The 24,610-nt window shown below is 45.8% G+C and overlaps 1 protein-coding gene across 2 annotated transcripts in view; it reads right to left on the minus strand.

The window, feature by feature from the left end:
* Positions 1–8,864: 8,864 nt before the first annotated feature.
* Positions 8,865–24,610, minus strand: part of LDAH (lipid droplet associated hydrolase) — a 112,652-nt gene continuing 96,906 nt past the window's right edge. For both annotated transcript variants that reach the window (XM_040496155.1, XM_040496156.1), the window contains exon 7: positions 8,865–11,077. In XM_040496155.1, coding sequence (XP_040352089.1) covers positions 10,853–11,077 — 225 coding nt within the window. In that variant the 3' untranslated portion in view covers positions 8,865–10,852. The remainder of the gene's footprint in view (positions 11,078–24,610) is intronic.

The raw sequence follows: 24,610 nt of genomic DNA on the forward strand, positions 1-24,610 counted from the left end.
CTTTCTTTCTTTCTTTCTTTCTTTCTTTCTTTCTTTCTTTCTTTCTTTCTTTCTTTCTTTCTCTTTCTTTCTTGCCTGGATAATGGTGGCAGAGTTTACCGTGAAGAAACACTAGAAGGGAGGAGTCAAAAGATGTTATTCATAGTTTTTCAGACAGCTCTGCCTTTTGTGCCTGGAGCCTTCTGGCCATTTCAGCTAGAGCAAGCTTCTTCCTCCTTTTGTGCCATTTTTGGACTTGAATCTGTTAAATAGTTAAATCTTGATGGGGCTCGAGGCGAGAGAAGCCTGTTCTTGTCCGGAAGTCCACGCTTCCCTTTTGTGGAGTCTCCTACCTGGATGTAGCTGCATGAAGGCTGGGGGTTGGCTCTGGTCGTTGGGTCGGGGATACTCTCTGCTCATGATGCACACACATCCAGCTTCCCCAGAGCTTGGCCTCTCCCTACCCGCCCCCAAAACTGTCTGTGGAGGCTCTGTGCCTGCAGCTGGCCTGGGACTTGGCCATAGGCCTCCTGACTGGGCAGATGTCGCTTGGGGCTTCACAATGGCGGCAGCAGCAGTTTCAGCAGAGCAACCAGGGGAGGGTGGAGTCAAAGAGTGTGAGATCATCAAAAAAACTGGTCTGCATTTCTCTTTTTTTTAATGTTTATTTTATTTTTGAGAGAGAGAGCGTGAGCAGGGGAGGGACAGAGAGGGAAGGAGACACAGAATCTGAAGCAGTCTCTAGGCCCCAAGCTGTCAGCACAGAGCCCGATGCAGGGCTTGAACCCACGAACCGAGAGATCGTGAGCCGAAGTTGGACGCTCAACTGACTGAGCCACCCAGGCGCCCCAAAACTGGTCTGCATTTCAAGCTGTGCTTAGAGTTGTTGAAAAGTACAAGCACATCCTCCCAGCAGCACAAGTGGAGGGCGATGATCCTCTCGCTCCTGCCTGTGCAGGTCTCCAGGGAGTAATCCTGCGATGTCACTCACATCGGTGTGTGTGAGTGTCTGGGTCTGGGCTGCGAGAGAAAGGGCTGGTTTCTCTCCCGTGCATCCCCCTACAATGACAAGGGGGCTGCAGCATGCATGGAAGCTTCCAGAGGGAGGGGTATCTATAGTCAGGTGAGTCTGTTGACGGGACAGACAGCTGTGCACGCTGGCATATGAAGCACTTTCTTCTGCGAGTTTAGAAACTCTTCATCCCAGAGAGGCTCACCTGGTAAAAGCTGTAGTGGCAGAAATTTTGTATCCTTTTTCTAAGTCAGTTATAGGAAGCTGAAATAAGTTGTCTAGAAAAACAAGGAAAAGCTTCTGATGGTCAAGTCCCAGGCACCTTTCAGCCTGGCAGTACAGACCTTTCCGGATGCGGCCAGCGGCTTTGGTTTTGCGTTTCTAGTTTACGATCTTTTGAGCTGTTGGCAAACAGGAGTGTGGTGCAGCGGTAGCTGGAGATGTGGCTAGGCAGGAGGTGGGCCCGTGGCTGTCTTCTTTGCAAAGTCCTCTCTGCACTGCTCCAACTAGCAGTGGCGAACACACCCGCCTACCGCGGGGCGAGATGCCTGTTCTGAGCTTACGCCCTGCTCCGACACTTGGCTACAGGAATCTAGAACCTCATCTGAACCTTCTTTCTGGTGCCGAGGTGTGCTTGTGGCTGAACAAAAACCAGATTCCCTGTAAGGCTTACTCTTCGGAGTCCTGCTGAATTGGAGGCAAACACAAACCAGTGGGAGGCACACAGGCCGCACTTCCTCTGAGGGCCCTCCCTGGGCTGTAAGATGGGAAGGGGCAAGGTGGTTTGGGGAATCTGCCACACGTTGTAGCTGTTTTACTTACTTGCACATCTTCCCGACAAGCCTGGCTTCTCTCAGACCTCTTACACCTGGGCAGCCCTAGCCTGGACTTCTCAGCGGAGTGAGTCTGACAAGGTGTACAGAAAGCGTTTCCTGGTCTGCATGTTTATGTCCGAGCGCATGAAGGCTGCCGAGGGCAGCAAAAGACACACGTGTCCGAGGTTTCCCCCAGGGCTCGGGACGGCAATAACTTGGCTTGAGGTTGAACAGGCTGGTTTGAGGAAGGGGTGCCTTCACAAGCAGGACTTATTTTTCTTTGCAACTTATATTTCCGGGTCAGGGCCGATCAGAGTCCGAGGAAAGCCAGCCATTCAGCATTCTGTTTAGAAAATGATGATGCATGTTCAGGGAGAAAGCAAGAATGTATTTTCTGGCTGGGAAATACTCAAGTGTTCCAAGCCAGGAACAGAGACTCTGGAAAGTGGAATTTCTCTGGCATTCTCTGCCTTGAATAAATCACAGCTTGAACATAAGCTTCCCTACAATAATTGCTGGTTTGTCGTTGCTGTTGTTGTTTTGGATTTTTGTGTTTGTTTGTTTGTTTTGTATTTCACTTTTTACGGTAGTGCAAACAACTTTTATGTTTTCTGTGACAAAGAGTCATAACTGAGTCACCTTAGGCCTTTCAGCTGGAAGTATTTCGTCCCAAATGAAAATGTTAATGCATTTTTTTTTTTACAAGGATTAGCATGCTGACTGCAACTTGCCCTTCAGCACATGAGACAAGGAGATTCTGAAAAGTTTGGAAAACTTTTAATACACATACGTATATATGTTTGTATAAAGAGGTTTCTGCAGAACTCTTGCACCAGCTTGTAGCATCCCTCTGTTTAAGCAGGCTCTGCTTTAAGGTGGCCAGTAGCTGCCTGCCCCTTAGTGAGCCACCTTGACCCCGCTGCCAATACTGTGATTTTAAGGAAATGGGCAAAACTCAAAGTGACAGGAATGCTGTCACAGCTCAATACATACCAAAATGTATTATTTTGATGGGGGTTGAAGTCCCTTTCATTTCGCAATGATACCCACTATTTCTCAGCTTTGCTCGGGAGTAAGACGGGAAAAGTGGTGAGAATTTTAAACTCACTTAATGCAAGTTGAACTCTCCTTTGCTGGCAGTCCTTCTAGCTCTGGTTTGGCCAGAGCAGAGCTCTGAGACTTGGAGGCTGGAGACCAGGCTGTATCCCTGCTGTTCCACGGGCCACTGGGGCAGCATGAACTGATGTCGTGAATGCTGCCCATGCCCAGGGTGGTTGGCAGGGAGCTCTTCAAGGTCAGGTACAAATCCACTGTGTATATGTATTCTCAAGTTTAAATAGATTGTACATATCGGAATGTAAATGAACTGTAAAACAGCAATCTCTATTTTTCTTGACGTTTCTATAGCAGTATATATTTGTTAAACATGCTTGTATACTCTTCATTAACCATTTTAATATTTTGTACAGATAAGGTGATTAAATATTTTATTGATAAACCTGCTCCTGGCTGGTCTTTCGAGAACTGTTTTTTGCCTCGTTATTCAGCCTTTCTCTGATGGTCTTCTCCCACTGCTCAACACTAAGAATGGAAGCCAACCGTTCAGGCGTTTGGATGACTGCATGGAAAGGGGGGTGCGGGGTATCGCCGGGTCTGTCCGCCTTTATGCTGACTGTCCCCCCTTGACACACCTCAGGCTGTCAAGTGCATACAGATGGGGGCCTCTGCATGCGCTGCTGCTCCCTGGGGCTCTGTGACTGGTGTGGCTCTGCAGGACACTGCACAGCCCCACACTGCATGGGGAAGCACCCCAGCTTGGGTTCAGGGTTGAAGAGGCCAGAATGCAGTGGAAGACACTGTCCCTTTGGAAAAAGAATACTGCCTTATTTATTTATTTAATGTTTTATTTACTTTTGAGAGAGGGAGACACACAGACACGGAGACAGAGACAGAGAGGGAGTAGGGGAGGAGCAGAGAGAGAGGGAGACACAGAATCTGAAGCAGGCTCCAGGCTCGTCAGCACAGAGCCTGATGCAGGGCTTGAACCCATGAACTATGAGATCGTGACCTGAGCTGAAGTTGGATGCTTAACTGACTGAGCCACCCGGCACCCCAGACACTGCCACTTGGGATGAGTGAACATCATCACTGCAAACACAGTCCCAGTGAAAGGTTGTGCTCTTTACAGGCCAGGCTGCTGTGGGATCTGTCTCACTTCAGAAAGCCTGAGCGCTCCCATTCCAGAGGTGGCACTGTCGAGTCTCAGAAATCCAAAGGCATAACGCCCGACGGTAGCAGCTTGCTCTGCAAGGCCAATTATAGATTTTAGGGAAAGCAACAGAGTCCTACAGCAAATGGGACGGGCCGCTTTTGCTCAGTGCTCTTCAGACAAGTACAAAGATCTGCGCTCAGCGGCACCGCCTTGGCTGTCCCAGACCAGGCAGGAGAGCACCGGCTACACAGCGTTCTACAGCTGTTCCGCCCTCACAACTTTTTCTACAACAGAGGAAAGAGAAAGTGATTTCATCTGTTCCTTAAGTATTTCTGGGAGAGGATGAGTGACAGAGCAGCAGTTGTGGGAAGGTGACAGGAACTGCCCTCACTAATGACTTGTTACCAGAATGACCTCCTCCGGGATCTGGGTACGGCCAGTGGGACCCACCTATTTGCAGAGCGATGGCAGCACGTGTCTACTGTAATTGGCTGCTTCTGCAGCGTGTTAATGCTAGTCTCTCTCCCGTGAAAGGTAGCTCAAGAAAGTCTGCTCCCCTTTCGCTTCTTAATTTCATTACTAAAGAGTCTTTTTCATTGGAAGGGAATTATATTAGCCTTTCAACTAACTTATGTGGTAGGTATGTGAAAGTGTAAGACTTGTGACCGTGCCATTGAAAAGTGTAGTCTCGTCATGCTGTTTCCAACAATTCTTGGCTGGTTCTTCGCTTTCCTATTTCTCAGTCTCCACTTGGCCTACCCTGGCCTTCCATGGTTAGGGGGTTACCCGGTGAGCAGAGAAGGGGTAGTTACAGGGAGAAAGCAAAGTCAGGGGTGGGATTTAGCACTTTATCCTGTTCCCCAAACACTGATGAGAGCAAGTCTGAAAGGTGCACAGTGACTGAGATTAACGGGAGGTGGAGACCTCCAGCCCTGCTCCCTCTGGCGCACCCTGGTGTGCCCAGTGCCCACTCACTGCCCAGCAGCCAAGGCACATGCGTGCCACGTGCTGTCCCGCTGAGGGTGGCGCTGCCTGACCTGGTTGTGGATGCATTGTGCTCCTGTGCTCCCGGGAATCCCGCACTCTTCTATCCAGAAGGAACAGTGATCTGGGGAGAAGCTCATCCTTTGCAACATGTCACCAGTGTGTAGCCACCGCCTGCGAGGCTGTGGGCGTCTGCCAGTCCTAATAGCATGCAGGTGCGCGGCCCTTCGGCAGTGGCCAGTAGGAGGGAGCCCAGCTGCGGTGCGGGGCCTGAGCAGGGTGGATTTGCAGAGGCGGGATCCTAGTCCCTCTGTGAGCAGGGAGGCCCTGCAGGTGCACCCGCACCCCCTGGCTGTAATGGACGCCCAGTCACAGGGTCACATTCCCTTCCCAGGGAAGAGGAATTTTCCCATAGACTTAACCCAGCGAGGAAGTGTGTCCCAATGTAGGGAGGTCAGCACAGGTCCCTCTGCCAGAATGTCTGAGGAATGTACCACAAAATGAAAACGCTTTGCTGTCCGGAGCGTGGTCTTGTGTGTTGTTGCTGTAATTCCCACTCAGGGGTGCTGCATGGGGTTCACGCTCAACAAATAATAACTGCATATTTGGTAGTTGCTAATACCCAAACTCCAGAGGCTTTCTAACCATAGAAGAATGGAAATAACAGTTGCATTTGGAGGGGACCAGAATGGCCATGAAGTGTGGGGGCCTCGCTTTCTGCAGTCCCTGGAGCCAGAAAGCCAACAGTCGACGTGCTTGAGTCCGTCCGTCCCGGTTGTGCACAGCTCAGCTGAGGAAAGGCTTAAGGCAGAAAAGAGCTGGTCCACTTTACATTTCCACTTACACATTCAGTTGTGAGGGATGAAGAGTCCCTGAGACATGATTCCCTGAGAGTCCGACCGACTGAGAGGACTGTGTTTCTTGAGACCTTGACCCTCAGGTATGGTAGAAACTTTTATTAATTCAGGTAAAACTTATTGAATATTCTGTGTGGCAGGCCCTATTCTATAAGCCCTGAGAACACAGAGATGATGAAGACACAAGTCCCATGTCCTCAAACTTTCCTTTTAAGGCCAGGGAAGAGTTTGGCAGCAGGGGCGGGGAGGAGCAGACTGGAAAAGTAGAATTCTGGGAATAGCTGGTAAGTACTCCAGTAGAGACCTGGCCAGGGCACCGTGAGGGCTCCCTCCCTCTGGGGGGAGGAAGGGTCTATGCTGGGGGGCAGGAGTAGTTGGCGTTTGGGGCTGAGTCTGGGGGTGGGCAGTAGAGACATGGGCACTCTCAGAGCTGGAGCAGTTGACTCCAATGTTCTCAGGGTGCAGGTGCGGTCAGAGACACCAGTGCCTGAAGGGCCAAGGTGGCTGTGGTAGAGAGCAGAGGTCAGAAGGAGGGACAAGGCAGCTGTGGCAGAGAGCAGAGGTCAGAAGGAGGGACGGCAGCCTCTGCTGTGACTCCTTGCAATTCACTGCCCTATGTACCCCAGCCCCACCTCCCGCCACACACTCTGCTCCCTCATTCTTCTCAAACTATTCCATTGTTACCAACCACATGACCTGCCAACCTGGCCCTCATTTCCCTTCTCTCCACTCCTGTGCCAGCCCTCTGCTCTTGCTGGACTGCCCACTGGTGCCTCCAGGAGGCAGCACGGTGCCGTGTAAAGGGGAGGGATCTTGGCTCTGGAGTAGAGGCTGCCTTTGAATTCCTGCCGCCTCTCAGTAGCTGTGAGCTCTTCAGCCAGTCACTTACCTGTCACCTCTGTGGTAATCCGTAGTGAGTGTGGCCATAACCTCATGGGACCACGAGGCCCACATGAAACAATGTGAAGGGAGGGCGGTGGCTTCTATGGGCTCTCTCCTCTCTCTCACCTGTCCTTCTGGTACTAGGAGCAGTCTTCTCCACTCTCCTTCTGGGGGTTTCCTCTTCACAGAACTATGGCAACCTAGAGCCTTCAGTCTGGTGGGAGAGGCCAGACCCATGTTCCACAGTGGTTCCCCACATGGCCCAAAGTGAGATGTGTTCACAGAGCACACTTAGTTCCAGCCACTGACCTCTCTTTAAACCTCATTTCCCATGGGACAGTGCGGCCCAAGTATGTCCTCTTCTTTCCCGCAAGAGAAGGCTAGGAACAAAGATGATGTCTCATGTTAAGGAATGTTTTGCTTCCTGCATCTTTTCTAAATCTACCATAAGGTCCTCAAGGTGCTGTTTGAGCATCCTCTGCTCTGTGTGGGAAGACTGCATGGCCTTGGGCCAGAAAGCTGAGGGGGGAGGGTGGTAACTGTCCCTCCCCCTGAGTATGAACCAGAAATGTTAAGACTGCAAGAATCAAGTTGCAGGCTGGGTGAAAAAATGCAGAAGCTGAGAGGTCACCGGGTCCTCTGCTGCACCAAAGAGAAGACACAGTAAGAGAAAAGCAAGTTTGCTAGCCTTTTCTTTTAGCTACCATTTTACAGAGCATCTACAGTAAGCCAGACAAGGTGCTAGATGCTATACGCATGAACTCAATTAACCCATTAAAAATAAACAAAAGCCTTCCTCAAATCTAAAATCCCATCAGTGCAGAGTCCAATGTGGGGCTCGAATTCACAAAATGTGAGATCATGACCTGAGCCAAAACCGAGTTGGACACACACAACTGATTGAGCCATGCAGGCGCCCCAAAGAACTTTATTTTCTAGAAAAGCATCCATGAGAGACAGATGCAGGAGAGAACATGGTGGATTTTTAAAAATTATTTTTATAGATTTCAAACTCATCTCAAACTTACAAAAAAGTTACAAGTACCAAGAACATTTTGTTTCCTCTGAACCATGTGAGAGCAAACGGACATGATGCCCCAGCCCACCCCCAGACACTTCAGTGTGTCTGCAGAGTACAAATAAGGACATCCTCTTTTCCACAATCCAACCACTGAAGTCAGAAAATGAACACTGATCTCTTACTCCCAGTTCACCTGTAGATCCCAGTCAAGTTGTGCAAACTTCCCAACAATGTTTTTTAAAGAAAGTATCTAATTCAGAATCAAGCATTGCATTAAGTTATCATGTCTTTTTAGTCTAATATGGAATTAATTTTAATATAATGTAGGGTGAAGAAAAAAAAAATCAAGCCTTTAGAGGTCCCTGGCTCTCCAAGGGTTGGGTGGAGAAGTGGATGGTGAGAGATGCCTGGCCACCTCGAACATGAGAGCCCCAGGAACTGCCTCTGGAGATTCTCTCTGTCCCCTGGCCCAGAGCAGCCTGGCCAAGGCCACTGGTCATGACTCCAGCTTAGACTTTTCACTCAGCACTAGATAAACCCATATGAAGCAAAATATACTTTTTTTAATGTTTATTTTTGAGACACACACACACACACACACACACACACACACACACACACACACAAAATGTTAGTGGGGGAGGGGCAGAGAGAGAAGGAGACAACAGACTCTGAAGTAGGCTCCAGGCTCAGAGCTGTCAGCACAGAGCCCAATGTGGGGCTCGGCCTCATGAACCATGAGATCATGACCTGAGCCCAAGTTGGATGCTCAACCGGCCACCCAGGCGCCCCATTAATCCTATCTTTTAAGTGAGGACACTGATGCATGGAGAAATTAGAGAAAGTTGTCTAAAAATCACACAGGTGACAAGGCCTCCAGAGTTCCTGTATACCTTATCATGTCGTATATATGCATGGAAATATTCAGTGCATTGTTTAATTTCTAAGGAAATGAACTCCAATCTCCTGAAATCAGATTCTTCTCTAAAAGGAGGAATGAGAAAATCCAACAGAGAGACTTGGGTCCAAGTCTAACTCAGGAGCCTGTTCAGACGGTACCATGCACCCCCGCCCCCCATACAGAGGTCAGGCCAGGCAGTTCTAAGTGTTGGTTAAACATTTATTTTGAAAATTCATTTGGCGATTGGATGATAAACAGAAAACGAGCCCGTATCTTCTACTTTTCATCATTTATTTAAGCTCTGAAAAACAACCATAAGACACAATGTCATATATTCGGACAGAGTAATACAAACTAATGCTGAAAGAAGAGCTGGCGATGCTATTATTCTCTGAGTAGGTGTGATTCACCAGGACTTGGTCAAAGGTTTCAAGTTAGTACTATGAGCATCTCCTATGTGCAAGGCAGTTCGGAGTGGTGAATCGGAGCTTCTGACACCAGATTTCCAGAAGGCCCACCCACACAGCGGCCAATCAGGATTTCGTGTGTAGCCCTATGCCAGTGGCCTGTGTCTCCTGGTTTATCTCCGGGGCCAGGAGCACTTGGCTCTTCCCCTCTGAGAAGTCATTTGCTCTGATGCAGATGCCATGCCAAGGGACAGTAACTCGTTCAACCCTCACCACTGGGTTGGCAGCATATCAGAGCTGAAGCTTTCATCAGGGGGCTTTAGGCTTTGAAAGGAAGGACAACATTCTATTGTTCTTTCGGAATGATAACGCCATGAGGGGTCTCCTCTAGGAAAAAAACTGAATGTTTTTGATCAACTGTCAACTATTACTGCTGTCAGTGGGATTTATTGGCTCCTAGGATCCCAGGATTGAGTCATTTTAGGGAAGGCAGAAATATTGTGAGCCTGCTCCAGGCTGGAGAAAAAGCTTCTTCTCTACTGGTCCTCAAGGCATCCAGAGAAGGTGAATTCACATAATTTAATGGATTGTTTTGGTTCATTAGTAAAATAACTTCTTTCCAACTCACAAAGCCAAGGCAGAAATGTAGAACTCATTTATGGTCCTTCTCTATTCAGCAATTGAAAGATGCCCTCTCAAAAATTACTTACTGGACGATTTGCAGAAGAAAAGAATCATGGCATAGCTAAGAACTCTATCCTCAATGCCTAGCACAGTACTTAGCTCATAGCTGGCCCTCAGTGTAGTTTTATTGGAAAAAACACAGAAGGGGCAAGTCCACAAGGCAGGTACAGACTGGCTTTGGACAACCCAGGGCCTCCCCATCTGGGCCCTGCAGAAGAGGAGCCTGCAGCGAGCTCACAACCTGGCAGGCTCAGCACAGAGCTTGCTGGCTGTCTTGCGGCAGGAGGCACAGTCAGGATCCTTCAACAGCTCTTCCTGGTTCCTTCACCAGTGGAATGTCTGGTGAACTTTATTCTCTGTGTAATGCAGGAAGATCAGGAAGTCTCACTCCTCAGAGAAGCTTTTTAGAGATGGAGACAAGCAGTACCTCCCCTGATGTTGGCCCCGCTGGGGGCCTGTGACCCAACGCAAGGTAGTAACAGGTCGGAGCGGGGGGTGAGGGGAGGTCCTGCAGGCTGGCCTGGCATCCAGTCTGATTCTGATGAGCTCAGCCAGGACCTGTACAAAGTTAGTCCGGGCTGATCTCTAGCTCCTGTCCTTAAGGGAGACCCAGGTCCACTGCCAAGGCCCACTAGTCATCACTTCCTGCTATTGGAATGTGCGTCCTCATGATCACATACACTTACATTCTGACTATACACTTAGCATTCACTGATCTCTTTTACATTTTTGTAATTTCCTCTAGGAGAGCCTGTTCTACAAGGTAACTCAATTAAAACCAACTGAATTTAGACCTCCTTTTGTCTGCAAGCATCCTGCCCACTTGAATAAACTGCATAGTGCCAACTGGGTATCCCGTGCAAACAGAAAAGGTCTTGTTTAGATCACTGATCACTGTGTTCCCTGAGTCTTGGAGAATGTTTCTGTTAAGCCTATGGCATTTTTCACCAACTGGGCTTACTTCAGTCTGTAGTATGGGGAGCTAGCTCGGAGCTGACAGCAAGCCACGTCTTCTAGTATCAGACATTAACACCAGACACTTACCTACTAAGTACACTACTAACTACTAAGAGACAGCACACCTACTGCTGCTATGTACTAGCTGTCAGTGACGCTTCCATGTGTCAGGGCTTCTATTTTGGACAGATCATCCTTTAGCCAGTCAGCTATCATGCCAGCCATTTCTCCATAAAAATGGATGATAAAAGCATGAGGTAATTTTTTCTCACAGAGTCGAATATCTCCTTCTGGAAAATCTTTCTTGATGTCTTCATAGTATTTTGTTGGACACCAAGCATCCATAGTACCATAGTAAAATGTAAGCTAAAAGACAAGACAAAAACATTTTATTAGAAAACACTTCCTCTGCCAACACAAACATGATACCAGCAACCTGCAGTGCTCTGGTAACAGCCCCTGTACCTGGCCCTATAAGATAGCCGCAAGCCTCCCTCCAGACCATGGCTCTCTTAAGGAAGTGACCTTGATGGTTTATGAGAGTGAATTAAGAGGCATCTGATGGAAAGAAACCCATCCCCACATAGGGAGAGTCTTGTGTGATAGATTTCCCATGATTCACTAAAAGGACATGCCAGCAAAGTTGTGTACATTGAGGCTGGGATGGACACTGGAGAGATGGCTGTGGAGGACAGGGAGGAGTGACTGAGACATGATCGCTGAAGGACTAGTGACCATTCATACACACTTCACAGTTTTCATGCAGCCACATGGTAGACATATGGATATGTTTGTTGAATGCATCCAAAGATGAACTAGAGAGACTCAGGCTTCTCAATGTAGCAGACGAAAAGTGATCAGAATCCTGAGAGTGTCTGTAACATTTCTGAATAGGCTCCATGCAGCAGGAGAGTATGCAGATTCAGTGGGCAGGTGATATAATCATGCTTCAGGTGACAGCAAGCAGCTGCATGGAGACAGAGCCTCCTTTAAGACATTACTAAGACCCTTACTGGATACTGATCTATACCTGCCCATGACACACACACACACACACACACACACACACACACACACAAACACACACACGCGCACAAATATGTGTATGTACATATATACACGAATGTGTATATGTGTATGGGTACATACGTATATATGCACATACAGGTATCCCCTGCTTTTCCGAAGTTCGTGTTATGCCACTTTGCTTTTATGAAACACCTATGTTAGCATCTGTTTTCGCTAAACGAAAGACACCTGAAGCGGATTTTCGTTTTTATGAACAAAAGCTAAAAGCAAAAATAGTGTTCAGTGTTTGTTTGGCAGTGGGCAGGTACAGAGGCAGCACACACCTGGAAGAGGGAGTGGCTCCACCACGCTCCTTCCCCTGGAACTACATTTCACATCAAGCCACCATAGCTTTGAACTGTGGCTGCAAGCATCTGGGCTTTACCTGGATTTATTTTGGGCACCCACTAGCATGATGTGTCCTAAAGTATCTGAAAAGCCTAAGAGAGGTTATTTTTTGGGTCTGGGAACACTCAAAAAATTTTCCATATAAATTAAGGTAATTACTTCTTTGCTTTATGCCACTTCAACTTATAAAAGGTTTTACAGGAACGCTCTACTTTTGGATAGTGGGGGAAACCTGATAAGAGCTAACAAAAGACTTCACACAATGAAGTGACACGATCAGGTCTGCATTGTAGGTCACGTACTCTGGCTACAATGGCAAAGAGAGATGGGAGCAGTCAAAGTGTGTTGGGAAGACGACGCGGGACACGTGTGTTACTGCCCACTACGTGATTTTGATCTAATAGTCATTAAATCCATTATCTGAATATGGACAAGGGAGACTCTTTTGATAAAGACACTGGTCTTTATTACAATAACCTTATGACTTAACCAATACTTAAAGGAACAGTTAAAACAATACTTTAAAGAGGAAAATATGTAGACTACTCCAGAGAGTCAGTTACTAACAACTAAACCTTGAGTTGCAGACTTACTCTGAATTACTTCATAGACAACTTTCTGGTTGTCACTTGAGGTTTTAGTTTTGAAAGCTGCAAAGGATCTGTGGCTCACAGGCTGCTCACTTCTTCTTCCCATTCTCCTATGTTTTGCTCACTACAATCATTTGTGAGTACTCCAAAGCCCCTAAAACCAAAATTCATTCTGCCATGGCTCTTAGCAGCATATGAAGTTCTTTCTGTTGTTGGAGGACAGAGAACCTGGTGGCAGCCTGGCTCTTTCCCCTGGGTATCAGTCTCTCTACAGCTCTGCCATGTTGCAACCCCACCAGCAGAGGGTGACGATTCTGGCCAGCAACACCCTGCCCGCAGGCATTAATTACCTACCAATAGGGCTAATAACTTTAGGTTCTCTCTAAACCATACCCTACCCTTACCCACAAGAATCTTTTAAATTATATCCAGGAAATCGAGTACGTTACAGTCCTCATGCCCAGTGGTTCGGCACTTCCTTAGAGTATGAAACAGTGCTGAGAAATCTGCAAGTGCTGACTTGGGCCCATGACCGTCATGTGTGTTCCTCTGCCCCAGTGCACTCTCTTGCCTTAAGATTCCTGAATGCCGACAAAGGTGCTTTGGGAGTCCTCACACCTGCATAAGCTGGCAAAGTCTTGTGAAAAGCTCTATTGTAGAAGGATCAACTAGAGGGACAGCAAGGCAGAAAGAGCTCTCCAGGGGTCTCTGACAAGGAGCGCTCCATCACTCTGTGCACCTGCTGCTGCTTTCTGCCTCATATTTCAGAGACTATTCCTTTGGAGAGTTTAGCATTTACTTTTCAGTGAGGGAATTACAACTTAAAATGTCTTCATTGAAAAGTCCAGCTTGATGGGCTGGGAAACACCATCCCTTCCCTCACGAATGAAGGTGTGGACAGTTGAGCAGGAATAACACACGTGGATTACAGAGGCCTTACACCTACTTCAGGGTATCCAGAGACAAGTCGTGTCCAAGTAGTTAAGCTACCCAAGACATGTCCAAGGACCCTTAACACAAAGTGTGCAAGATGGCATTAACAGTGAGGATTCCAGATTTCCCATAGGTTCATCTAATTTTACTTCTTAAGCCTCTATGACCGGTAACCATTTAGAGTGGCTGTATTTCGTTAAATCTCTAAGTAATGGTGGGGTAAGGTCTTTTTGCTTGGGTGTTTTGAAAGTTTTCTTCAGACTATATTCACTGAAGGGCAGCCTTCTATGAAAATCTTGGCTTACAAGTAAAACATGTGGTTATTCTAATGGCTTTATATACACTGGCTCAAGATACTTTCCATCCCTATAGATTAGAAGTCACAGGCAATAGATCTGGACAGAAGGCTCTGCATCTGTAACCCTAAACAGGAAACAGAAAAAGTATGGGGTGTGTGGAGCTACTAGTGGGGGGTGGGGGGAGACAGGTGAAGCAGAAAGAAAGAACTGGACACCAAAGCACGGTGGTTACGAGCGTATATGCTATTATAATATCGATGTGTCAAAACAAAGAACCATCACAACATATAACAATGAACTGCTAAAAACTGAGAATAACATGTTAAGCTCTATATTCACTGAGTCCTTACAACAGTACTCTTGAGGAAGGTATTTTATCCTTATTTTACAGAAAAGGAAACTGAGGCATAGTGAGATTAAGTTGTTTAAATTCAAAGAATTAGTGAGTTGTAAGGCTGGGGTATAAATCCAGACACAACATTCCTAATCTGTACCCTTTACTAGGATTTGCGATTAACAGTGAACTGACGCATGTTGTGAAGAGACAAAACCTGAAGACTGGGTGGTCTTCAACTGGCCATGAAAACTGAGAGTGACAATCAAGGGCAGGAGCAAACCCAACAACCTTCACTTACAGCCTTCTCGAAGTCTATGTAGTTCTGGGGCTCTGTGTGTCACGGGTGTAGTACTGCTGGGACATGACCGGAACTGTTAACTAAGAACCTCAGGTTATCAGCAGAACGTTTAAATTCAGAGGTTTGTAAGAAGATAAATAATTGTTTTCCTGTAGTTTTATTTCTCCTTGGCACTAGCTTTGCTATGCATGAGAATGGATAAAAAGTACACATTACTGAATGGAAATTATTCCGTGTTTCCAAACTGCTGTCATGTTAAGTAATCCGTTTCTCTATTAAACACAAAATTTGGGGCGCCTGGGTGGCGCAGTCGGTTAAGCGTCCGACTTCAGCCAGGTCACGATCTCGCGGTCCGCGAGTTCGAGCCCCGCATCGGGCTCTGAGCTGATGGCTCAGAGCCTGGAGCCTGTTTCCGATTCTGTGTCTCCCTCTCTCTCTGCCCCTCGCCCATTCATGCTCTGTCTCTCTCTGTCCCAAAAATAAACGTTGAAAAAAAAAATAAACACAAAATTTAATTTTCCCAGTTTTTGTAAATTTAACTTCTCAGGACTGTGCTTTTTGCTTTTCCTCGTGTGTGTTCTGCAGTAAAGTGGAATTATAGTTACTAGAGTGCCTGTGCTCACAGACGTATTTTCCTTAAACATTTCAGCGTACCCCTAAGGAGCTATGTCCCTGCAAATTGTTGCAGTTTGCTACCAGTGAGAAGCCACGTTTGTCTTTTCTCATGTGGGTGTTTTTTCTCTCACTTTTTGCTGCTGAAACGAACAGATTCAAAGCAGTCTCACCAAAAATGACTCTAACCCTCCTTCCCATCTGGCGTTGGCTAAGTGGTTGAAATTCACAAGGGAGTAAATCTCACTTCGGGAGAAGCTGCCAGACTAGGGAAGAACACAGGCATGTACACACTGGCCCTTAAACACAAGAGGCAGAGAAGGGTATAAAGTACTTCTGGAGTCCAAAGGAGGAAAACCTGGATTCTGACCTGACGGAGTCAACAAACCTTTTAAAAATACTTATTTACTTTTTTTATTTTAGAGAGCGAGTGAGAGGGTGAGCAGGGGACGGGCAGAGGGGGAGAGAGAGAGAATCTTAAGCAGGCTCCGCTCTCAGTGCAGAGTCCGATGCAGGCTATATCCCACGACCCTGGGATCATGACCTGAGCTGAAATCAAGAGTCTGATGCTCAGCCGACTAGGTCACCCAGGTGCCTCAACAAATCTGTTTTTAGAACACATTTTGAGTTGTTGGCTTTTATGCATTACTAACAGAGAATTTATTTTAAGAACAAAAGAAATACCAGAAACCATCTTATGACCTAAGTTTATATATTTGATTTAGCTGATAACAAACTAAAATCACTTTCAATGATATATCTCAAAATATTAAACATGAAAAAACCCACAAGAATCCCTATCTGGTGATGTACAGACACACACACACACACACACACACACACACACACACACACACAGGAATACTATTCAGCCATAAAAAGGAAGGAAATCCTACTGTTTGTGACAATATGGCTGGACCTTGAAGGCGTTATGCTAAGTGAAGTAAGTCAGAGAAAGACAAATACTGTATGATTTCACTTATATGTGGAATCTAACAAAAAAAGGAACTCATAGAAACAGAGAGAGTGGTAGTTGCCAGAGACGGGCGGACAGTGGGGATGGGTGGAAGGATTGGGTGAAGGGGGTCAAAAAGTACAAACTTCCAGTTATGAGTAAGCCCTGGGGGGTTTAATGCAGGGCCTGCTAACTAGAGTTAGCAGCACTGTACTGTGTATTTAAAAGTTGCTAAGACAGCAGATCTTAAAAGCTTTCATAGCAAGAAATTTAAATTTGTAACTATGTGAGGTGACTGTGTTAACTAAACTTGCTGTGATAATCATTTTGCAATATATATATATATCACATTCGTTATGTTGTATACCTTAAATTAATACAATGTTTTACCTTGGTTATATCTCAATAAAGCTGGAAAAAAAATCTCTATTTCTATTACTTTTCTCTATTCAACAATCCAGAGGACTACAGGCATTATAGGAATCACAGGCCTAATAAAAGTGTTTCATAGTCTTAGAATGTTACTTCTTTTCTTTCTCATTCTTTCCTTTCTTCCTCATTCATTCATTCATTCATTCATTCATTTTATTAACCTTACGCATAAGCTGAATTTTATTTTATATTATTTATTTATTTTTAAGTTTTTTAATGTTTATTTTTGAGAGAGAGAGAGAGAGAGAGAGGGAAGGAGAAGGGGCAGAGAGCGGGACACAGAATCCAAGGCAGACTCCAGGCTCTGAGCTGTCAGCATAGAGCCCAACGTGGGGCTCAAACTCACGAACTGTGAGATCATGACCTGAGCCGAAGTCGGATGCTCAACCGACTGAGCCACCCAGGCGCTCCATGCATAAGCTGAATTTTAGAAGCTCCTTAGAATATAATTCATCATAAAGCCAAGTTTGGTATAAGCTAGTTCTTGGCAGTTTAACAAAGTGAACTTCCTCTCTTCAAGTGGTCTTCGAGCGATCTGTTTCATGATACGGTGTAGACTAGAGCAGAGGAGCAAATAGCGCTTCAGGGCCATCATGCTCAGAGTGAAAGGGCTTCTCATAAAGCCTTTGTGTTCTATTGTGGTAAAATAATCTGTGAAACTGCTCAAGTTCATTATGCAGTCACAGGGAGAGAGCATGGTGCAGCGTGCAGAACTTGGGCCCTGGGCCATACCTGCCTAGACTGGAATTTTGGTTCTTTCTTCTATCACTAGTTGTTCCCTTAGACTAGTTTCTTAGCCTGTCTGTGCCTGTTTCCTCATCAGCAAGGTGGGGATAGAACAGCTACCTTGTGGGGTGGTAAGGATTAGAAAACAAAGCACATCAAGCACTTGGCATATAGTAAGCACTCTTAAAGGACACATGGTGTTATACTGGTGATAACAATGAGGACAAAGGGATCTCCTGTGGGGGCAAAATCTGTCTAGATTCTTCCCCACAGTGAGAGTTGTGCTCAGATCAGAGGAAAAAGAAGCCACAGGACCTTAAAATAATTTTTGAGAAAATATATTTTCTTCTGATAAGCTGCTTTTGATGTAAGTCAGGTTCAGAAAATGTGGAAGTAAAGAGACTGTCTTTTTTTCCATTGGATATTCTTTCCTGCCTTGTCAAAGATTTGTTGGCCATACATTTGTGGGTCTAATTCTGGAGTCTCTATTGTATTCCATTGGTCTATGTGCCTGTTTTTGTGCCAATACCATGCTCTCTTGATGATTACAGCTTTGTAGTAGAGGCTAAAGTCTGGGATTGTGATGCCTCCTGCTTTGGTTTTCTTCTTCAATATTACTTTGGCTATTTGGGGTACTTTGTGGTTCCACACAAATTTTAGGATTGCTTGTTCTAGCTTCAAGAAGAATGCTGGTGCAATTTTGATTGGGGTTGCATTGAATGTGTAGATTGGTTTGGGTAGTATTGACATTACAATATTTATTCTTCCAATCCATGAGCACGGAATGTTTTTTCATTTCTTTGTATCTTCTTCAATTTCCTTCATAAGCTTTCTATAATTTTCAGCATACAGATCTTTTACATCTTTGGTTAGGATTATTCCTAGGTATTTTATGATTCTTGGTGCAATTGTGAACGGGATCAGTTTCTTTATTTGTCTTTCTGTTGCTTCATTATTAGTGTATAAGAATGATTTCTGTACATTAATTTTGTATCCTGAGACTTTGCTGAATTCACGTATCAGTTCTAGCAGACTTTTGGTGGAGTCTATCGGGTTTTCCATGTATAGTATCATGCCATCTGCAAAAAGTGAAAGCTTGACATCTCTTTAACAAATGGTGCTGGGAGAACTGGACAGTAACATGCAGAAGAATGAAACTGGACCACTTTCTTACACCAATCATAAAGAGAAACTCAAAATGGATGAAGGACCTGAATGTGAGACAGGAAACCATCAAAACCCTAGAGGAGAAAGCAGGAAAAGACCTCTCTGACCTCAGCCGCAGCAGTTTCTTACTTGACACATCTCCAAAGGCAAGGGAATTAAAAGCAAAAATGAACTATTGGGATCTCATCAAGATAAAAAGCTTCTGCACTGCAAAGGAAACAATCAACAAAACTAAAAGGCAACCAGCGGAATGGGAAAAGATATTTGCAAATGACATATCGGATAAAGGGCTAGTATCCAAAATCTATAAAGAACTCACCAACTCCACACCCAAAAAATAAGTAATCCAGTGAAGAAATGGCAGAAGACATGAATAGACACTTTTCTAAAGAAGACATCCAGATGGCCAACAGGCACATGAAAAGATGCTCAACATTACTCCTCATCAGGGAAATACAAATCAAAACCACACTGGGATACCACCTCATGCTGGTCAGAGTGGCTAAAATGAACAAATCAGGAGACTATAGATGCTGGAGAGGATGTGGAGAAACAGGAACCCTCTTACACTGTTGGTGGGAATGCAAACTGGTGCAGTCACTCTGGAAAACAGTGTGGAGGTTCTTAAAAAAATTAAAAATAGATCTACCCTATGACCCAGCAATAGCACTACTAGGAATTTACCCAAGGGATATAGGAGTGCTGATGCATAGGGGCACTTGTACCCCAATGTTTAAGGCAGCACTTTCAACAATAGCCAAATTATGGAAAGAGCATAAATATCCATCAACTGATGAATGGATAAAGAAGATGTGGTTTATAGATACAATGGAATACTACTTGGCAATGAGAAGGAATGAAATCTGGCCACTTGTAGCAACGTGGATGGAACTGGAGAGTGTTATGCTAAGTGAAATAAGTCAGGCAGAGAAAGACAGATACCATATGTTTTCACTCATATGTGGATCCGGAGAAACTCAACAGAAGATCAGGGGCGAGGGGAAGGGGGAAAAAAAAGTTAGAGAGAGGGAAGGAGGCAAACCATAAGAGACTCTTAAATACTGAGGACAAACTGAGGGTTGATGGGGGTTGGAGGGGAGGGGAAAGTGGGTGATGGGCATTGAGGAGGGCACCTGTTGGGATGAGCACTGGGTGTTGTATGGAAACCAATTTGACAAATAAATTTCATATTAAAAACATATGGAGGGGTGCCTGAGTGGCTCAGTCGGGTAAGCGCCGACTTCGGCTCAAGTCATGATCTCGCGGTTCATGAGTTTGAGTCCCGCATCGGGTTCTGTGCTGACAGCTCAGAGCCTGGAGCCTGCTTCGGATTCTGTGTCTCCCTCTCTCTCTCTCTCTCTCTGCTCCTCCTCCACTCATGCTCCGTCTCTCAAAAATAAATAAACATTAAAAAAATTTTAAAAGAAAGATGGAAGTAATATACACTTTCTTTAAGCCTAAAGCAAAGTGTGTTATTATATACATTATCATGTATAGCAAACATGCACTCTACACACACACACACACACACACACACACACACACACACACACTGTATTCCCGTGAAAAGATCATGGGGAAAGACATTAGTTAGAAGATCCAAGATCAGTCATCAACCAAACAAACAGTGAAGCACAACCCCTGTCTGCAAGCCACCACTCATGCTCAGCTCACTGAGTGGACGCTCAGCCACTTTACTTATAAATGAGACCTGGAGCCTACACTGCAGCACCATCTGGGTATTCCTGGTTGAGTATCTCCCAAAATGAAGGATGGCACCAGCATTCAGAGACTACCCTCCTGGTAGGGCTCACAGAGGGAGCCCCTGGGCAGTGGAGATAAGGCCCACTGCTTCCCTGGGTGCTGAATGAACAGGCTTCCCAGTATGTTTACGTGCAGATTTCTTTAGAAAGAGTACCCCGAGGGGCGCCTGGGTGGCTCAGTCGGTTGAGCGTCCGACTTCGGCTCAGGTCATGATCTCATGGTCTGTGAGTTCGAGCCCCGCGTCGGGCTCTGTGCTGGCAGCTCAGAGCCTGGAGCCTGCTTCAGATTCTGTGTCTCCTTCTCTCTCTGGCCCTCCCCCATTCATGCTCTGTCTCTCTCTGTCTCAAAAAGAAATAAACATTAAAAAATATATATATATATAAAAAAAAAAAAAAAAAAGTGTCCCCCGAGACTTCGAGCCGCATGGCAGGGGAAACAGCCTCCCTGAGAAAGCAACCAAGGAGCAACGGTGTAGATGTTCAGGGAGGAGACGCGTATTCTCTAGCGTGCTCTGAGAAGTCAAAAAACTTACGCCATTCCTGCTTTCTCCACTTTTTATTTCCTTTTCAGAAATAACTGCCACCCAACAGGTGTGGGTTTGTTTTTTGTTTTTATTTTGTTTTTGATCAAAAAAGCAAAAGATCAGATATAGGGCAGCGAGCTGCTTACAGAGAGGTCAAATTAGTACCCACACACATTTAGGTACTTCCCAGCGAGATCTCCCTGTCCTGCCTTTTTTTCCCTGTTTTCACCCTCCTCCAGCTTTCCCAGGCTCAGGGTACTAACCTTCCTGCACTGTATCCCACCCCTGGGGAGAATCCAAAACAGGTTGCTTGTTGCTCATCCCCTCCCCAAAGTCAGACCCGGCACCTGTGAAGGAGACCTGTTTTGTAACATAAGCCTCTTCATTTCAGTTATTTAAAAATCATATTCCTCCTGGGAACAGAGCAGCCTCAAACTTTTACAATTTCACTGCAAGTCTTTCCAAGCAACCATTTTTAGGAACTTGAAGAGTTGTTAAAGAAAGGGAGGAAGTTTAGGAAATTCATTTTCCAATTTACCTTGTTTCCTTTCTTCCTTTTATCCAGAATTGGCTCAATTACCATTCTTGAAAACATGAGAATTAAAATCCCCAAAGATTAAGAAAAGTGGCTGAGGATGGGGGCAAGACCACTGAGCCCTCTCCCTTCTGCAGGCACCTTGGGGAGCAGGTGGAAATCAAGCCACCCAAGGAGGAGGTGAGGGCTGGCGGGTTATTGACCGGACCCCTCTCCAGTGGCGGGAATGACTGCGCAACCAACAGACTTGCGAAGTGGAGCTCTTTCCTTTCCGTGTTAAACGCAGGCGTAAAGGGTCAGAACCCACCTACTCCCAAACAGAAGGCGCTGGACCAGCCAGTGATTAGCTTTGTCTCTTTTTTACCTGGGACTACAGTACGAAGCTGACCTGAGGCATCAATTTCCCTCTGGTGAGGCTACAGAGTATGAGGCATCGGGAACAAATCTATCCCCTTGTGTTTGTGTTTCCCCCTGGTCATATGCCTCAGGAAACTGGCAGATGTGCTGAAGGGTCCTGTTTAGGACTTTCAGCTCATCTGAATCTTCTGCACGAGGGTACTGGCCCAAGTCCTGGTAAAGATTAAGTGCTCCTATGCCTTCCTTCACCACTGTTCATTCCTGTTCAACATCTCCCTCGGGCATCTCAAGGGGAGCAGTGGCTGGGATCTAGAATGGGACTGGGGCATTCCAGGGTCTCTTGGCTATATATTAGTATTACCGAAATCTTTAACTATAGGATGAACTGAAAACATCTAGGAAGAAGTGTGTGGGGGGAGGAGAAGTTAAGCAAATAGTCTTTTTAAAGCACTCAGAGGCACATCTAGGGTATGACTAAATTTGTAATAATATTAATAAACTTCTAGTGGAATGCTTAGGGCATGCCAGATACTCTTAAAAGGTCTTTATATGAATTATAGCATTATATTTTTGGAACAAATGTATAGTACTAGATGCTACTACTAAACCATTTTATTGATGAGAAAGGAGACAGAGTGAGGTCAAGTAGCTTAACCAAGGTCACATAAGTGAGCAAGTGGTGGAGCTGGAGTTTGAACCCCAGGCTAGGAGAAGACTCTGCTCCCCAGTGCATACCCACCCCTTTCAATCACTCTTCACTTGAGAACTCAGGGTATGCTCACACACGTACGTAACATGAAGCTCTCAAGGTCAAAACGATTGACTTAAAAACAAGCCTATGTATTTCCAGGATGATTATGACATTCTGAACAGGCTTCAAATGAGACAGGCAGAACTAACACAATCAGTTTCAGACCGAGGCGTGGCGGAAAGCAGACCTGGTTAGTAGGTCCGGGCAGCACTTCCCATGCTCCGCTAAGCAGGACGTGTGCATGTCTGAAGGATTTGCATGCCCGAATCTGCAAACAACTGCACAACGTTTGTTCCCAAAGGCAACGTGCACCTCTGGGCTCGGGTGGGCTAAGCAGGATGGGGAAAAAGCCGTAGCAGAGGGGTTCCTGTTCCTGAGGGCACTTTGCCCCTTTTCCCAAACAACACTGTCACCCTGGCCTGGCTCTCTGGGCGCAGGGCGGCCCTTCTACTGCTGTCTGCCTTTGTCAGAAAGCTGCACCTCGTGTGTTCTCGCCGGGAACAATTTTAGACCCTTGCTGACCGGCAGTGATGCCCAGATTCCGTCTGGCAGTAGCACACACCAGCTGTTTCCATTCGCCGAGGCCAGAGATGGTCACGGCAGTTTAGAATTTCCCTCCTAAGTGAGTTTTAAATGAAAACTTCAAGTTTCTAAACCAAACACGAATTCACTTTTCTGTGAATGAGACATACATTCTCATACAGTTTAGAACAAGGGCAGAACACACGAATGTTGACCTATTTGCCTCAGACACACCAGGTGCCTCCTAACGCAGAACATACCCCAGGCGTTCTCCAAAGAATTGGGACAGGAGTGGCGAAGACGTACAGTTGATTCTCTTCCTTGGGGCTATTTCTATTCTGGTTCTCATTCTTGTCCCTCCCCCTCCCGTCTCATCCATTAGCCGCTCTACTTCCTCCCAACCTTTTAAGCTGTGTTCCCCAAGGGTCAATCTTTAGATGTCTTCTCTCCACATACTACTTCCTTTTCTTACTATTACCCAAGCTCATGGCTTCAAATCTATCCTTACCATTTCCAAATCAAAATTCAGCCCGGACTACCGTTCTAAGCTTCGCACCGTACGGCCAGCTACCTGCCAGACGTGTGCCCACTTGGGTGTCCACGGGTATCTCAAACAAAGTACCCAAATCAACTACTCTCTCAACCACCTCCCCCAACTAGCTGATCCTCCTTCCCTATCTTGTTATCAATCTAAATACAGAGAAATAATCTGAGATTCTTCCATCTCCATTCTCTCATTCTTTCACTTAGTACTAAGTGCTGTTGTTTTTTGTTATAGACTCAAAACTTTAATCAGTGAACTAACATGCACACACGAAGGGCACCTTTACGCTGGCCCACAGCAACACAGGTCAGTAGTTACAGAGTCCGCTCCCAAGTACTAAGTTCTTCTATTTCCTAAATCTTCCCTATCTTACCTCCTTTCCACCCCCATCCCACTGCCTGAGTCCTTGTAAAAGCCTTCTGAATGATCTCCCTACCTCAAATTTCATTCTTATCCCATATTTTCCGTATGTTCCCCCAAAATAATCCCTCTCATTTGTTAATCTAGCCACACTTCTAGGGCTGACTGATGTGAACTGGTGGCTCTCAACTGGGTGGCTGTTCACAGATGGCACATGCTCTGATGGGTCAATGGCTGTGTCATATGGTTGTCAAACATTGTGAATATCACTCCTTACTTAAACCCTACAATGGCTCCCTAGCATCTCAAAATAATCTAGTCTTTTTAGTGTAACATCTCATGGCTTCTTGTTCTCAGGCCAGTGCGCAAGCCACAACACCGTGCTGCCTAACCTATATTCTGGTGTCTCCAAGGAAGGGCTTCTTCACTGGGGTCTAGGGGTCCATGTGGGTTTGTATAGAAGTGGCAGTGGGGGAGGGGTAACGTACACTTGCTTGGGAAAAAGATGACATCTTTATTTTTGCTAACCTCTAACTAGAATTTAGTATTTGCTTCAATTATGTATGCAGGCAATAAATGATAATAGTATGAGTAACACCTATATTTTGTCACCTATAAAATTACGGAAATTCTCAAATCGCAGTAAACTTGTTGAGGATAACTAAAAAATTATTTATGCTCATTGCTATAAATTTACCCTGGGTGGCTCAGTCAGTTAAGCATCTGACTCTTGATTTCAGCTCAAGTCATGACCTCACAGTCTGTGAGATTGGGCTGT

The sequence above is a fragment of the Herpailurus yagouaroundi genome, unplaced genomic scaffold (genome assembly GCF_014898765.1).
Source record: "Herpailurus yagouaroundi ecotype Mexico unplaced genomic scaffold, PumYag 188, whole genome shotgun sequence".
Taxonomy (NCBI): domain Eukaryota; kingdom Metazoa; phylum Chordata; class Mammalia; order Carnivora; family Felidae; genus Herpailurus; species Herpailurus yagouaroundi.